At 37.9% G+C, this 15,547-nt stretch overlaps 3 protein-coding genes across 5 annotated transcripts; 2 read left to right on the top strand and 1 right to left on the bottom strand.

Moving 5' to 3' along the window:
- The first annotated feature begins 139 nt into the window (after positions 1-139).
- LOC113775178 lies at positions 140-3,593 on the top strand. Its single transcript, XM_027319944.1, has 3 exons — positions 140-1,010; positions 1,127-1,898; positions 2,343-3,593. Exons 1-3 carry the CDS (start codon positions 574-576, stop codon positions 3,492-3,494), a joined length of 2,361 nt encoding a protein of 786 aa, XP_027175745.1. The 5' UTR covers positions 140-573; the 3' UTR covers positions 3,495-3,593.
- A 502-nt stretch (positions 3,594-4,095) lies between these two features.
- On the top strand, positions 4,096-7,735 carry LOC113774737 (uncharacterized protein MT2364-like). The gene is made up of 2 exons (XM_027319348.1): positions 4,096-4,623; positions 7,182-7,735. Exons 1-2 carry the CDS (start codon positions 4,269-4,271, stop codon positions 7,502-7,504), a joined length of 678 nt encoding a protein of 225 aa, XP_027175149.1. The 5' UTR covers positions 4,096-4,268; the 3' UTR covers positions 7,505-7,735.
- Positions 7,736-7,855: 120 nt separating this feature from the next.
- Positions 7,856-14,938, bottom strand: LOC113775580 (protein EMSY-LIKE 3-like). Of its 3 annotated transcripts, none has more exons than XM_027320524.1 (9): positions 14,674-14,938; positions 12,631-12,770; positions 12,190-12,540; positions 11,845-12,027; positions 10,250-10,318; positions 9,170-9,391; positions 8,997-9,065; positions 8,852-8,915; positions 7,856-8,236 (listed from the first exon to the last, which is right to left on the bottom strand). In XM_027320524.1, the coding sequence occupies exons 1-9, from the start codon at positions 14,699-14,701 to the stop codon at positions 8,052-8,054; spliced, it is 1,311 nt and encodes a 436-aa protein (XP_027176325.1). In that variant the 5' UTR covers positions 14,702-14,938; the 3' UTR covers positions 7,856-8,051. The 3 variants fall into 3 exon arrangements, with proteins under 3 accessions (XP_027176325.1, XP_027176323.1, XP_027176324.1); XM_027320522.1 differs by having other exon boundaries at positions 11,845-12,033; positions 14,674-14,937; XM_027320523.1 differs by having other exon boundaries at positions 7,856-8,233; positions 11,845-12,033; positions 14,674-14,936.
- Between the last annotated feature and the right edge of the window lie 609 nt (positions 14,939-15,547).

Here is a 15,547-nt window from a genome sequence, read left to right as displayed (position 1 = left end):
CCATTTTGAATTGTAATTCATCAATTATTTATATACATTTGAAAAACTAAAATAATTAGTAATTTACCAATCCAAATGTCTTCTAAATAATCCAAGCAATTATAAAGAAATTCGAAAGGATTTCAAATTCTTGGTCAAATCATCACTACAAACTACTAGCCTAACAGAATAGACGATGCAATGCAAATTGCAAAACTTTTCCAAATAAAAAAAGAAGGAAAACAAAAAGGATGCAATTCATATTCCATGGTGTAATAAAGCTACCAAAACCAAACCATTCCGAGCCCAATCAATGCCGTCGGAGATGTATATACAGTACCATATACTCCTAGTATTAGCAATTCAACAAGAACGCCGTACTCTTTTTTTAATAAGTAAAGTACTTTCTTCTTTACACTTCTAGCGAGTACAGACCCATCATCCCATGCCTTTTAATTTAACAGAAACAACAGCACTAATAATAACATGCTCCTCGATGAGTACGTAGTCAAAGAACACGATGAAAATGAACGAATCGCGAAGCAGGACATAACATAAAACACGTCGCCGTTTGATTCTTATCCGAACGGAATCATGGCCGGACCCAACGGATCCACCGGAGACTACGGCAACAAATCGGAGGCCCCAGCTGAACGACTGGACTCCGACGACGCCGCCCACTGGGGAACATGGGAAGATCTATTGCTAGTCTGCGCCGTCAACCGTTACGGCACCAACAGCTGGGAATCCGTCGCCCTCGAAATCCAGAAACGGTCTACCTCTCCTTTCCTCTCGTTATCGTTAACCCCTCGTAACTGCCAGATGAAATACCTCGACCTCACCCGCCGATTCCTCCTCAAACATGATCCTCGTAATACTGATAACGACTACAAGGACGACGACGTCGAAGCTGCCGATCATGATGGTAGTATAATCTCCACGGATGAATCGGTTCCCTTGCTCGAAGAGTTGCGAAAGCTCCGCGTTGCTGAACTCCGCCGCGAACTCGAACGTTACGATCTATCCATCGTGTATTCGTTCCTTTCCCTTCTGCCACCATTTCGTCTATTTTTTGACCTCTTTTTTTTTTCCTTTTCATCTGGAGAAATTTTGTGGTCGTCTAGTTTACGGTGGGAAATTGTTGCAGGACGTTGCAATCGAAGGTGAAGAAAATGAAGGAAGAAAGAGAGAGGTGTTCGACAGAGAGTGAGATTAGAGAGGAGAAGGCATCAGTTCTGAGGAAAAGTGAAGAGGCGGAGGCTCCGCCGGAGAGAGATGCGTCTGAAGATAAGGTAAAAGTTATTATGGATGAGCTGGAAAAGTCACCGTCATCGATGGCCAACAAGAAGGATGAGCAGTCCGTGAATGGATCCGTTCCCAAGGACGGAAGAGTTGGGGAAATAGAAGCCGGGAGAGACGAGGTGAAAGTGAAAGAACCCGGTCGAATCGGGGAGGGGCATGAAGAACCGGTTCGGACAATGGAGGATAAGCTGGTTAAGGAAGAGGATTCGGGTTATGGAAGTTCAGATAGTGTGGAGAGAGAATACCGGAAGCCTGGACCTGAATCGGTTCCGAACGAAGTGAAGGTAGAACCGGAATCGGTGAGTCACTCACCTGAGTTAGTGGAATCGGTGGCCGAGTCAAAGGATGGTGGTGGTGATGGAGTGTGTGGAGATGAGGAAGCGACGACCAAGGAATGTAACTCAGACGTGCAAAGCTCAGCGACTAAATCGAGGAGAGATGGTGAAAACGACGACGTGCTTCCCGGGAGCACTAAGAATCTGGATCTCCAAAACGACAATAGGTCTCCATCCGTTAAATTAGAAGCTTCAGTTGAATCTCAGCCGTTAATCGACTTTCTAGATCATATGAAAGGTCACAAGCTCGGCTCACTATTCCTGCGCCGGCTCGACAGCCAGGTGAATTTATTTATTCAATTTTAGTAAATTGGATTATTTTTGGAAAATAAAAACATAAAAAAGCGTATAGGAAAGGTGATTGGCGATGAGTGATGACGTATAAATTAGGATTTTTTTTTTCTTGGTGGAGACAATTATGTGAGCTGACGTGTCAAACTCATTGGAGATTTGATTGATTGGGTCTCTGAAACTAATAATATTCTCGTTTGTCTGAATTATTTGGGCCGGTGAAATTGTGTGTCGGTTGCCCTTTTGAACTGGTAAATTTAAGTCGGGCTTATGTTAGCGGGCGGATTCGGTATAAAAAAGACAACTTACAAAATTGAAATCAAGTAAATAGTCTGTCAGAATTGGGATATGGATGTTGGACAATGGCCAATGTTATCCTATCCCACTAACGGTAACGCAGCAACTATGTATTTGCTGATTACTTCTGCATCGCAGGAAGCTCCAAATTACAAGAGCTTGATCCGGCAACATGTTGACCTTGAAACAGTGCAAAGAAGGGTCAAAGAAGGTATTTATTCGGATAGCAATCTCAAGTTCTTTCGCGATCTACTGCTGCTTGTCAACAATGCCATGGTCTTCTTCGGCAAGAATACCCCAGAATTTCTTGCTGCAATGGAGCTTCGACATCTTATTGCAAACGAGATGGCTCGGAGAAATGCCAAGTCGTCAGGTTCATCGTCTGAAAAACAAGCTTCACTACAAAAAGCATCCTTGCCTGACAAGGGAAGCTCTGAACCATCAGAATCTTTGCTCCGAAAACCTAAGCTTGGAGGTCAATTGATTGTTTGCCGGAAACGTAGCTCAATTGCTGCAAAAGCATCTGCATCATCATCAGCATCTGATAAGAAGAGAGACCAAAACAAAATGCCAACTGAGGATAGCGCTGGCCTGGATTCCAAGCACCCATCCCGCCGTCAACAGCCTGCTAGGGCTGAAGAACCAAGAATCACGAAGAAGAGATCAGCAGATAGATTTGCTTCAGTTTCCACGAGCTTGAAGAAAAATGCCAAAAATGGTACTGGCACTAATTCCAAACAAATGTCAGGCACAAATTTAGAGAAGAACAACAAAGGGAAGGGAGGGTCATCTTCTCAGCAACCGGACCCTAGATGTGAAAATAAGAACAACCAATCAAGTGCAGACTTGAAGAAACGTAGTGCAGCTAACTTCTTGAATCGAATGAAGCAAAGCTCTTCCTCCAACAACAGTACATTATTAGATGCATTGAAGGGTACCCCACTCACTGCTTCCAATAACAGCAGAGGAGGATCTGAGCTCAAGAAAAATGAAAATAGTAAGGCGAGTGGGGGATCCAATCTTAAGAAGAATGAGCATGGAAAGGGAAGTGGAGGATCCGAGCATAAGAAGAATGAAAACGTCAAGTGGAGTGGAAAGAAAGCACAGGTCTCTACAAGGAGTTCAGATGCAAAGCAGGCAAAGGAAAAGACTATCCCAGCAACGAAATCGCTTGGAAGACCACTAAATAAAGGTGCTGCACCTCCTACTCCATCTGGTAAACGGGGTAGAGGTGATAGAGAGAGTGAATCAGCAGCTTCAAAACAACAAAGAAAAAAGCCAAGAAAGTAAATGGTCCTTCCTTTATATAGTAGTATTTTGTTGGTTAATGTTAGTCTGGTGGTTACTTAGCCCATTTGATTTGATGTGCTACAGCGTAGCATATTTTTTCCTCTTACTCTCAGAAAGTACACACATTTCCACATCGACTAATGGATTGAAATTAGCCACCATTTTTCCCTTTTCTGGCTGTTGTTCGAGAACACGCACAATTGCCATATCCCGTGTCTGTAGCATCATGCCACCATTACCACATTACTTTGACATTTGATTAATTTATTCGCAATTGGCAAATGCGAGCAATAATGAGTTTATGCTTTATTCTGCTTTTCAATATTTTTTCCACTAGAAGAAAATTTAAAATATGAACTCAACATCCTTCAAATTCCAACTTGACACATAAAATTATAAGATAAAATTAGTGCTATCAAAATCACTAGATTATTTTCTAAAATTCTCAAATAAAGTAGTGACAGAAACCTATCTTTCAACAATAATATATTTCACCAAAAGAGAAAAAAAAAATGTTTGTAAAGTCTTGCCTGATTCCTAACATTTTTTTTTTTTTCTGAATATCTAATCCCTAACATTCAAAACCCTTACCCCACAACCAACAACTAAATCTAAACTCAATTACTCAAGCGCCTACAGCCAACAAAGGTATCAATCCTTCTTTAAATCAATGTAATGCAAATTCAATTTCTATTACCATTTCCCCCAAACAGAATAGTGTCACGATTTATCAATTAATCCCTGCAAAAACAAAGAATAAAAATCTTCTGAAAAATGAGTGGTGATACCAGCAGCACAGAGTTTTGTACAATTGAGGCCAGCGACGGCGTCAAGCTCGACGCCCGGATCTTCAAGCCAAATGCGGGAGACGGAGAGGGCGATTTGGTATTTGTACTCGTACACCCCTACTCCATTTTGGGAGGTTGCCAAGGCCTCATGAAGGGAATGGCCCGTGGGCTGGCCAATCGTGGCTTCACAGCTGTCACCTTCGACATGAGGGGCGCCGGCAGATCCACCGGCCGTCCATCTATCACCGGATTCTCCGAAGTTAACGACGTAGTTTCCGTCTGCCAATGGGCCACCCGGAATCTCAATGCTAACCGTATTCTCCTCATTGGTTCTTCAGCTGGTAGGTCTACTTCTTTTGCTCTTTTTATCTCAGTAATTTTGTGCTGTTTAGGCAGGGTTTCTCTACTCTTTACACACTTTTTTTTTGTTGGAGGTAAACTATTAGATAGGAAAATGTATGGGAATTATTAATTCTATGCTCAAAGTTAAACTCAATCTCATTGCTCCGCAATTAATATCTTTGTTAAGAAGTCTTTAATAGGGTAATTGTTTTCTTCTTTTTTTAGTTTTTTTGTATAAAGATTATTACCTCAACTTTGTCGATCAAAAAGATTACTACTGAAATCAATCATTGCGAATGCAATTCACACGTTTGCGAGCAAATGAAGATGTACATACATGGTTATGATGCCTTTGAGTTGAGATTATTATGGGGCATTTAGGATAGAGAAGGTTCTGTTTGCAGTCGGAACTATCCTAGTTGTGCTAATATGGTTGCCTTAACTTGATAAGCCTGATAATGAAGTCCCAAAAATTGCTGCATTATTTGCATTGTGCAAAATTATTCTTAGGGACTGTTCTTTGCTGTATAAGGTGGAACTGATCAAAGTAAAATTTTCCATGATTTATTGAGCATACCATGCCTTTGGTCAACAAGTAGAGCCGTACTACTTTCAATGCGTAATTGTCACGCCTTCCAAAACACAATTGTTGATGAACACTCTGCCTAGGGTGGTAATTCTGCAAGTTGCAGTCATAACTTTAAAGTGCTTAACAGACTGGGGAAAGGCAGGACTTCTTGTTGGTATTATTAAGTATTGCCTGAATGAATAATTTAAGGGCAGGTGCACCGCTGGAATGGTCTTTTTCAGAAGGTTGCTCATGGGTTGCTGGAGAATGACCTTTTGGGGAAAAAGAGCTTCATTGGCTTAACCTGAGGATGTTTATAATCGTCTTAAATTTGAACCAAATGCTGGACTTGTGCAAGTATTTATCACCTATATATATATATATATATATATATATATATATGCAAATACAGAGTCATATTATAAAATTATTGCCCATCATCATATTCTAAGGTTAAAGGGAGACAGCCAAAAGTAACAAAGTTTGACAAATGTCCTATGAAATGAAATTTTAGGTATCTTGCTAATGCATTTGCAAGTGAGAGGCTTCACCTTCCTAACATCCAAGGACCATGCTTTTATTGTTGTTATTGCAATTGTTATTGTTTCCTTCTAAGCTGCAACTAAACACATGCTTTATTTGCAACTTTTGATTAATTATGCTTAGTGAACATGAGATGGTACCCTTCATATATATCGTTTCTATTACTTCTTCTCTAGACATAAATGTTCCATGATGAATGAGTAACTTGTGCTTCAAGCTGTAACAAATTGCTTGTTTTCATTCCAATATGTAGAGTAAGGACAAACTAAAACACCTGAAAAGTTTTCAAGGCTACTTTGAAGGACAGGAGAAATTCTTAGCGAGGAGGAGTTTTAGAGTTGTGATCTTCAAATTAAACATGCTCACCTTACTTGAAATTTGTGCTAAAGAAAACAAATAAAATTTGTGCTCAACATCACAGTACTGGATGTCATTAAACTCTGTAGGATACTGACTTTTCAATGTTTTTACCAAATAAAATTCTTGACAAGTTTTTGGTGCATTTTATTGGTTTGTCTTCCGTTAGTCCTTGTTGAGAAAATGTGAACATTTGCTCCTTTGGTACTTTATTAAATATTTTTACCAGAAATCTCTTCATTGGATTCAGCATTTTCAGTCCTTTCCAACATGCATAATTTGTTCACCATGGTTGGTCTTCCAGGATCCATGTAGGTGGTAGATTATCGAACCGAACAAATAGATGGGAATGTTAAAAGACTTACTCCTGCATGTTACTGCTTCTGCAGATTATAAATAAAATTAGTGTGAGAAATGCATGGAGTTTCCAATGTTGACTTTTAGATTTGGTGCATACTATGCTAAGAATGTTTGTCATGTGCAAATTTTCATTTGATACGATGTTTTGGTTGGTTTTCTTTTCTATTCTTGTCAATTTTTTTCTTCTGACACTGAATTGCTGCTTTTCAACTTTTAAATGACTCAACTAAGTTTCTTTTTCTTATGATACCCAAGGGACATTGTGAGATAAACTAAAAGCTGGAAATTTTTGAATCAGGAAGGGAGAAAGAGCAGAAAATACAAATGAAAGGATGAGAAATTATTTTATTCTCTTTTTATTAATTGCTGGAAGAAAAGAAAAAAGGAAGGAAAGAGTTTTAAGCATTGCTGGAACAAAGGATATGTCCTTTTACCATGTTAGACTTGGAAGGACAAGAAGTTGCATTTACAAGTCCTCCCCATTTTGCATTTACAATTCCTCCCCATTTTTTCTCACTTTTGGCATGGCAAAAGGAAGGATGAGCATGCATTCAATTTCAGCCTTCCACTTTTTAAAGAGAACAGCCTCTCCATTCTTATATTTCCAGTCACTCTATTCAAGAATAACCTTAGGGAGCTTGTTATAAATTTCCCAGTTCATGGTTAATATTCTCTATAGATGTCTGGTTCACTTGCGCCATGTTTTCGTCTTTTCATTCCTGGACACAGGTGCAGCAATTGCTGGCTCTGCAGTAGATCAAATAAAGGAAGTCATTGGCTTTGTGAGCTTGGGATACCCTTTTGGTTTAACTGCTTCAATCCTGTTTGGAAGACACCACAAATTTATACTACAATCCTCAAAACCAAAACTTTTTGTAATGGGTACGAAAGACGGTTTCACCAGTGTAAAACAACTGGAGAATAAGTTGAGAACTGCTGCAGGGCGAACCGAAACCCATCTAATTAAAGGTGTTAGTCACTTTCAAATGGAGGGTCCTGATTTTGATGCTCAGATGGTGAATCTGATAGCTGAATTTATTGTGTCACTCTGAGAGTATGTAATAGCCTCATTTTGTACAGCAGATGGCTGCTAAACTGAAGACAGGAGAGAGATGGTGTGATTATTATTCAGTTCAAGATGTGGAAACAATTTACGCGTACAATCTTGCTATAATCAGATTGACGATTTCTGTAGTGATTGTTGTAAAGTTGAAGATGTAGAAATGATTTACACGTGCAATCTCACTGCAACCGGAAAGATGCTCTCTGTTCCATCACTTAAACTGCCTCAGATTATCATGTTCTAGCCACCCACGCAGCAAAATTAGCTAGTTAGTTTTATAGGTGCTGCAGTGAGCAAATATATATCACAATGCAAGGAAAACCTTATTACTCGCAACATATAAAAAGGTTAAAAAGGAAAAAGTAACGGGGATGAAATTTAGCAAAGGGATCTCTTTACATCGTCCACATTGCATGAGCCAACAAGCACCTATGCCAAGATTATCAGGTCAGGTCTTTCATCACGGCCTACCATGCTACAATCTCGACTTCTAGAAAAGTTACATATTTCAGATGCAGCAAACTAAACACAAGAAGTTAAATAACAACAACATCATCATCTTGCTGGTGATCAAACGGCATCTGGCCCCTAGTAATGTCATAACTGCTGCTACTTCTGCTTCTCATCTCAGATGCCATGTTGGCGCCACTGTTATTTCTACCATGTAAATGTCCTTGTCCACGCTCCATGCCCACTGATAGTCCATGATGCTCCCCATCTACTACACAAAGATTAACACAACCACATAATTTTGCCAAAAACTGAAATCAAGCTGTACGATATTTGAGTGACAGTTTCATATTACAACTGCTCTTTCTTTAATATGATTTTCCATGTACAGTCGTTTAACAAAAAGTTTGAGCTAATTATACATATTGATCTCACTCTAAAAAAGCTTGTTTCAACCTGTTCGTGACAATCGTTCGATTCAGTAGTCTTTTAACATCTCCAGCCTATGTTTACATTTTGACAGATGAAAACTTTTTTTCCCCATGTGGATATGCTTTCCTTCATGCCAAAAATATATTTTCTCTTGTTCACAATTTCAATGAGAGAGAAGCTGTATTGGTATTTTGTTTTCAACCCAAAAGAATCTCCTAGAGGATGCAAAAATTAAATGAAAAAGAAAAATCACTGAAAAACTAAAAGATGCCAAGAAAATATTGAAACAAATGAATAGGAGAAATCTAACCATCTTACACACTTTATTCAGCACTATCATAAAGTTCTACACAGCCAAGTTACCTAGGATTTTTTTTTTTTTTTACCAGTTAAACATGGCGTTAGTCTGGGAAATGTAGAACAATATTTCACATAAGAAGCACGTTTTCATTACCGCTTGTATCGTCACATGCATCTGCAAGCTTCGCAATGACATCAAGCAACGCTTGTTCATGCTCCTGCATCAATGAGAATCATTTTCCAATATCAAGCATGTAAGACAGCTGATATTACATTTCAGGAATTCTTTGGATTTTTACCTTGAGCATTTTCTTAGCCTTTTCAAGCTCAAGAAGATCAGGATGACTAGCAGCAACTACCTTCTCCACCTGACAGAAAGCCAGAGGCAAGAAAAAAAAAAGTGAATTCTACCTATGACACAAAAAATCTGCACCAAATGGGTAGCATCAGCTTGAATTTAATTATATAGTACCTTCTGAATTAGTGTGTCTGTATGAAGAATTTCAATATCATCAGCAATTTTCTTCACAACCCCATTCTGTGATGGCCTATGGTCATTTTCAAGTTGATCCCTTGAAAGTCCTCTCCCTCGTCCAGCATTTGGAGTGTTGCCTCCAAAGCCTTGTCCACTACCAACATTTAGTCGGGATATTCCTGGATCATCACCTATCCATCGGATATCTTCAGGAGATATCTGCAAAGTGTGGTGTCATCAAGAAAATTCTTTGCTCTCTTAGCTCGCCGAAAGAACAAAATGAACATTCAACAACACAATGAGAAGTATCATTATTACAACAATATGTATGTAAGCAGCAATGAAACAAGAAAAATGTCACTTGGACCAAACTATCTTTAATTCAGCATTTGAAAGCTGAGTGGCCAGGCTTAACTGTGAAAATAAAATTCAGTTGATTAAACTAAAGATCAATCAACTTTAAACAAGAGTAATTGAAGACAACGTAGAAGAACAAATAAGTGAAATTTGCAACCACAATTCAACATCAAAATGAAGCCATGGACTCCATGACAGAACCAGGGGAAAAATGGAGAAAACGAGAGAAAGAAAAACTATATCTGACCCAATCTTCCCAAGCAAATTACTTCTCAAGTACATGGTGAAGATCATGCAAGTATACATGCAAGTGATTGTGCACATCTAGTGTGTGTGTGAACAGGGAAACAATAATGTTAATTTAAACACAACTACTTTATGAAAATAGAACAAATTATTGGAAGACAAAAGCAGTTGGTAATCTCTACAAAAATAACTAATTTGGGGATGTGGGACATATGGAGAGTCATATAGGATAAGGACTACTTTCTAAACTAATTAAACTTCATAAGCTAGAACTAGAATTCTTGACCAAAGGAATTGCTGGAAAGTACAACTCGTTTTCTTGATAAAAGATCAAGTGCATACAAATTCACATAATTTCCACATTGTTGAGGAAATTTTCAGTTTTCAATCTTGTCTGAAGTCTGACAATAAATACAAGTTTTACATTTTCCAAATAAAGGAAATAAGATTAAGAGTTAACAATAGAGCAAGTACCTCTTTGAAATCAACCCATTCCAAACTCTCATTAGGTGTACCTATGTCATAAACCAGAGCATGCCGGCCCTGAGAGAAAAACAAAACAGACTGGTAAGGTAACTGCAGAGTTTTGGTATCCAAATTAATAACCTCATGCCCACTGTAGAGGACTAGAAGATTAAAGACAGACATAAACAGCTAAAGAAACAATGAACCAGTTAGCAAAATTTTGCATTTCTCTCTTACAGAGAGAGAGAGAGAGAGATGAATTCCAATTTGATTGTAGTCAAATGTTAAAACTTCTAAAAAGAGACATCTTTTCAATGCTCATCCTATCACTAAATGGATAAGTAAGCAATTTAGCATCACTCTCACAGTGTGATAGAGAGAGGAATTCCAACGTTTACTTTTGATTGTGGTCAAACAGTAAAAGCTCAATAAACAGAATTCACACGAACAGATTAGGAAGTAATGGAGGTGTAACACAAATCATTTTAAGGTTTATTTTGTTTAAAATTACATATCAGCATCATACAACAATGCCAGGAAAAAGTGGGAGAAAAAATGAGTTTCCAAGAGGGTGGACTGGAAGCCACTCATCTACCAACTTTGACCCCAAACAAAAACAGATATACACCAGAAACCCCTTAAATTACCTTTTGTGTTTATTGATAATCTCTAACCCTCCCCAAAACCCCTCCCCCCAAAAAAGGAAAGGAAAAAAAAAAAAAAGAAAGTGGAAAAAGCCAGAAGAAAAAGGAGAGGTAAAAAAAAGAGAGAAGTGCAGTGGCTGCATCACATAGAAAGTAAACTTGATGAAAGGAAGAATGAATTTCTACGGTACAAAACAGACACCATCAGGAGGCCACTTCTGAAAATGTTTTACTTAAACAGTCCTTAGCGGTGATATGGTAACTATGATAAAATTTACATCAGAAGCTAAGGGAGGGTAATCTTCAAGCAAAACATGGAAAATGGTCACAAAATCACCAATCTAATTGGATAAAGTTTTGATAGAAATTATATTGGTCATTGGACTGACTGATTCAAGCTCTTGAATCGAAATGAGCTGCAGCATGTTAACCTACTGCATGGCCACTACAAACACAATAATTCAAGAAAAATGTAAGCATGTGAACTCCGAGACCCTCAAAGACATGCCTGCTAACTTCTTCAAAATCCCATACTAAGATGCCATGCAGTAGTCACCTGTTAGAACATATCAAGAAAAATTGCAGCAGTAAACTCTCGGATCTTTATTTGGAAGAGCTGGATATGCAATTTCATTAAAATTTTCTACCTTTAGCCCTATGAAAAGAAAACCACTAGTTCAAACTCTGATTAGGTCTTTACATAATGAACTAAAAAGCTCTGGTGCCGACAGAATCACATCTAGGGAAAGAACAATATACTTCTCAGACCTACTTTTACTTTCTTTCAGATCCAGACACTTTGCTAACCATCTCTTTAGTGATGTCCTCTTTTTGAAATCCTGTTCATTCCTTGTGTAATTATTCAGGTCAAATATCAATATCCTTCTCTTTTAAGATGTTTCACTAAGGTGATGCAGATAAAAGAAACCACTAAAATATCAGTCTAAAATTGAAATCCACCTCTATTGGATTGTAGTCTGTAATAACTGCCTCATAGAAGTTGCTATCTTCAGGCCATCGCGTCATAACTTTCCTACCAATTAGTGGATCAGAGGTTCTCTCAGCAAGCTCATTTGTGAAACGGCCGCCAGGGCCTTGGTTGCTTTGCTGATACTGTATTGCTGGAGGAGATGATAACACTGGCTGACCCTATCAGAAAATTGGAAATCATGCTTCAGCAGTGAAATGTAAACTAACAGAATCTTTTCATTCATTCCCAGAGTAGAAAGGCTAGACTAAAAGAAGGACAAACAAACACGTTTACTGCACAAAGAAATTTACAGTGCAATAAATATATGGACATACATGCTGAGGTCTTCTGCCAACAGTTCCTGAAGTAGGTCCCCATTTTGAAACCAAAGATTGCTGTGGTGTCGCAGCAATTGATTGAGGATGTAACGTCTGAGACTGTGTGCCAAATGGTACTGACTGAGATGTTTTTTGCTTTTTACGAGAGGCTGAAATTGTTGGACTCTGTAGTTGATCATGAACAGGCTGTGGCATGATCTGTGTGGTACTAAGCCTGCCCCCTGCTTTCCTCCACTCTCTGATTTTATGAATGAGTCCATCAGCATTTACTTGGGTCAGTAGTTCCCTGTGCTCATCATCTGATACTCTCAGTTCTCTCCGCAGTTCAGTTATCAGACCTTCCTTCTCCTATGAGCATGCATTAACAAGCAGCTTACTAGCTCAGAAGTTAATATAGAGCTTGAGGTCGTAAAATAATCAAAAAAGAGGATTGCATACCCATGTAAGGGCATCAGACTGTGCTTTGAAAGCTCTCAGAACTGCACCATATGCTTCTTGCTCAAGTATGTGGATCTGGGACTCCATATCACTGTTCATGTTCTGGTATGGGGCTGAACCTATAAAAGATCTTCCAATTCCTGCAAGAAAACCACCAATCAGAACTCTGATATATTGTGTTCAGGCAAGATCATCATCAATGGCAGCACTAATTTGGAGATATATGATAAGATCAAGTGACTATGACTCAAATGCAATGAGCAAATACGCAGCTGCTTTATGTTGGTGGCAATCTATCAGAGATATCAAAATCTCAATTCAGTCACCTAACATACATGTCCATACTTAAGTTGCCGCATCCAAATGATGGACCACAATTTCTAAGATAATTCTATGCCCAGCAAAACATATATCCCTTTAACAGCAATTACCAAGGCACCATGTCATTTTCATGTCATTTGGCTTTCAGATAGATTGGTCTATGATAATAGCTATCAATGGTAAACTCAATAAAAGGAAAAAAATGAAACTAAAAGTGTTGCATTCTTAGGTGAAAAAAGACGGGAATAATAAGTTATGTACCAAAAATAACCAAACCAAAACTCTCTTCATAACAAAGATTGACAGCTGGCAGAACAAGTTGCATTATTTAGCATACAAGATGCTTAATGTAGCACCTTCCAACCTGTCAGTGGCACTCTCAACAAGACACTAAATAAAGTAAAATCTAAGACAAAGATACGATATCATCAACCTATAGAATTGCTCACTAATTCCAAATCTACAAGAAATCAACACTCTAGAGGCCTTCTACTGAATTGTAGTTTGACACCTATGGATCGCACTCTGAATAAGACATTGAATAAGAATTAAAAATCAACGACAAAGAACAGCAAAGATATAATAGCAGTAGCGTAGCAAGGTGTTCAATAGTCCCAAATCTACAAGAAACAATGTACTAGAGACTATGTAGGTAAAGTATCGGACAGAACAGCATTGACAAGTGTGGTCGAATCTAAAACAAAAAGAGATGGCAGAAAAACAAAATTATGCATCGAAAGCAACATGCTAATTAAACGTGTTATAGCATCATCACATATGCATCGATCTACATGTCACCACAGTCAGGTAGAAAATTGACAAGAATAACCAGGTACATATCAATCCAGAACAGTAATCATAGACCTACAGCTGTTTCCCAACAGTAGTGTCAAACCAAAAAGCGACGCAGAAAACATTTTTATCGCATTTGATCATTTTCATAATAACATTTCTCGTCGGAATTGCAGGAATCTTCTCATAGGTAATTGACAAAATCAAAGCTTTAGTCTTCTATTGCTCACAATTAACACCTGACTTTTCTCTCACCTATCATTTTGATTCCTGAAGTGGAATCTTCAAAAAATTTTGATTGTCAGATAAAAATTGAATCTTTCCCTTTAATTAAATGCTAAAAACTAAATATTAACTTAAAGACCTAAAATTGACTTGGTTCTTGGTAGTTTGAGGTTACACAACATTAATAAATCAGTATTCCTTTTTCCTTTTTTTTTTCATCCTAATATTATGAAACCAATCTATTCACCAAGCTCCAGCTCTCCTCCCCAGAAACCCAGAAATCATGACACAGAAAAACAGCCAAGAAACCCAAAACACGGAACTCCCGAATTCACCAAAAGCATATCCATCCCCAATAACTATGGAAGTTTTAAACTAAATTGATACAAGAATTAACGTCTTTTTCCAATGAAGAAGTAATCAAATCAAAGTACCCAATTTCGCAACAAAAGCATCAAAGAGACAAAAAGAAGCTTCACCGGAATGAAAAAAACGACAAAAAGCGACCAACTTTATGAAATCCTAACCTAATCTTATAAAACCCACTAACAAAAGATCAACAATCTTGCAAAAATCCAAGGCAAAATAAAGTTCAATAGAATTATATCAAAACAACAAAAAACCAAAGAAAAACACAGAACCCTAAACCCAAAAGAAACAAATTATCGACAAGCTTAGATAATTTTGAAGACTATGGAGACTTACCGCCGCTGTCGTGTACTTGGAAGTCCATAAACAGTTTAGGAAAACGAAGAGAAGTTGAAAGTTTCAGTTTTCACAAGCAATTTTTTGTGTAGTTTCTGCGACCAATTCTTTGAAAATGGGAAAGAATTGAATTGATTTGAATTGAATAATGGAGAATTTAAAAGAAGTGTCGTTTGATGAAGCCCTGAGGATGAGAGTCCGATTAAAAGATCGGGTTTCCGATATAAAGCTTGGACTTTTCCGGGTTCCGGCAGTCCGCACTTCGATAGAACCTTTTAATTAATTGAGTTTTTCTCCCTGCAGTTTGGATAAATCGCGGCTAGTCCCTTTCGAGTTCAATTGGAGGACTGGACTGGCTTGTTTTATCACTAACCTTTTAGGTTGGCTCAGAATTTTTAGAAAAATAATTTCAGCTTTGATTAAGATGTGCATTACCACTAATTTGAGTGTCCAAGCAATTGTTGGACTTTGGATCTTTAGAATAATAATTTGAACTTTGATTAAAATGCCCATGACTCGTCATTTGAATGTTCATATACTTGTTTCTTTTTTCGGCCATAAAGTTGAACAGATTAGATTGAGTTGAAAATTAAAATGGGTAAATAGGTTGGAATATTTACTATAAGAAATTTTGCAATTGTTAATCTTATTTTTTCCCCCATTCTCCTATTGCCTCAAAATACACCTTATGGAATCTCTCAAATACATAAGCGGTCCATTTTATGCCTAAATGGCTATCCCAATCGAACCCTTCGCCACGGTATTAGTCTCTTAAATATAGAGAGTTATGGGGAAAATATCAATTTTTCAATTAAGATTTCAATTTTGATTTGGTTGTATGATAGGTTTCTTTCTACGCGATATGCGATAAGAG

This window comes from Coffea eugenioides, chromosome 6, assembly GCF_003713205.1.
Source record: "Coffea eugenioides isolate CCC68of chromosome 6, Ceug_1.0, whole genome shotgun sequence".
Lineage (NCBI taxonomy): Eukaryota > Viridiplantae > Streptophyta > Magnoliopsida > Gentianales > Rubiaceae > Coffea > Coffea eugenioides.
This window is presented reverse-complemented; position numbering and strand designations above follow the sequence as displayed.

Bases quoted from the DNA above. Each gene is read 5' to 3' on its own strand.
- LOC113775178 (XM_027319944.1), top strand. From the start codon at position 574: ATGGCCGGACCCAACGGATCCACCGGAGACTACGGCAACAAATCGGAG. The intron at 1,011-1,126 runs GTATTCGTTCCT...AAATTGTTGCAG, and splicing joins CGTTACGATCTATCCATCGT to GACGTTGCAATCGAAGGTGA. The intron at 1,899-2,342 runs GTGAATTTATTT...TCTGCATCGCAG, and splicing joins TGCGCCGGCTCGACAGCCAG to GAAGCTCCAAATTACAAGAG.
- LOC113774737 (XM_027319348.1), top strand. From the start codon at position 4,269: ATGAGTGGTGATACCAGCAGCACAGAGTTTTGTACAATTGAGGCCAGC. The intron at 4,624-7,181 runs GTAGGTCTACTT...TCCTGGACACAG, and splicing joins CCTCATTGGTTCTTCAGCTG to GTGCAGCAATTGCTGGCTCT.
- LOC113775580 (XM_027320522.1), bottom strand. From the start codon at position 14,701: ATGGACTTCCAAGTACACGACAGCGGCG. The intron at 12,541-12,630 runs GTATGCAATCCT...GCATGCTCATAG, and splicing joins AGTCTGATGCCCTTACATGG to GAGAAGGAAGGTCTGATAAC. The intron at 8,237-8,851 runs GTAATGAAAACG...ATCTTTGTGTAG, and splicing joins TGCATGTGACGATACAAGCG to TAGATGGGGAGCATCATGGA.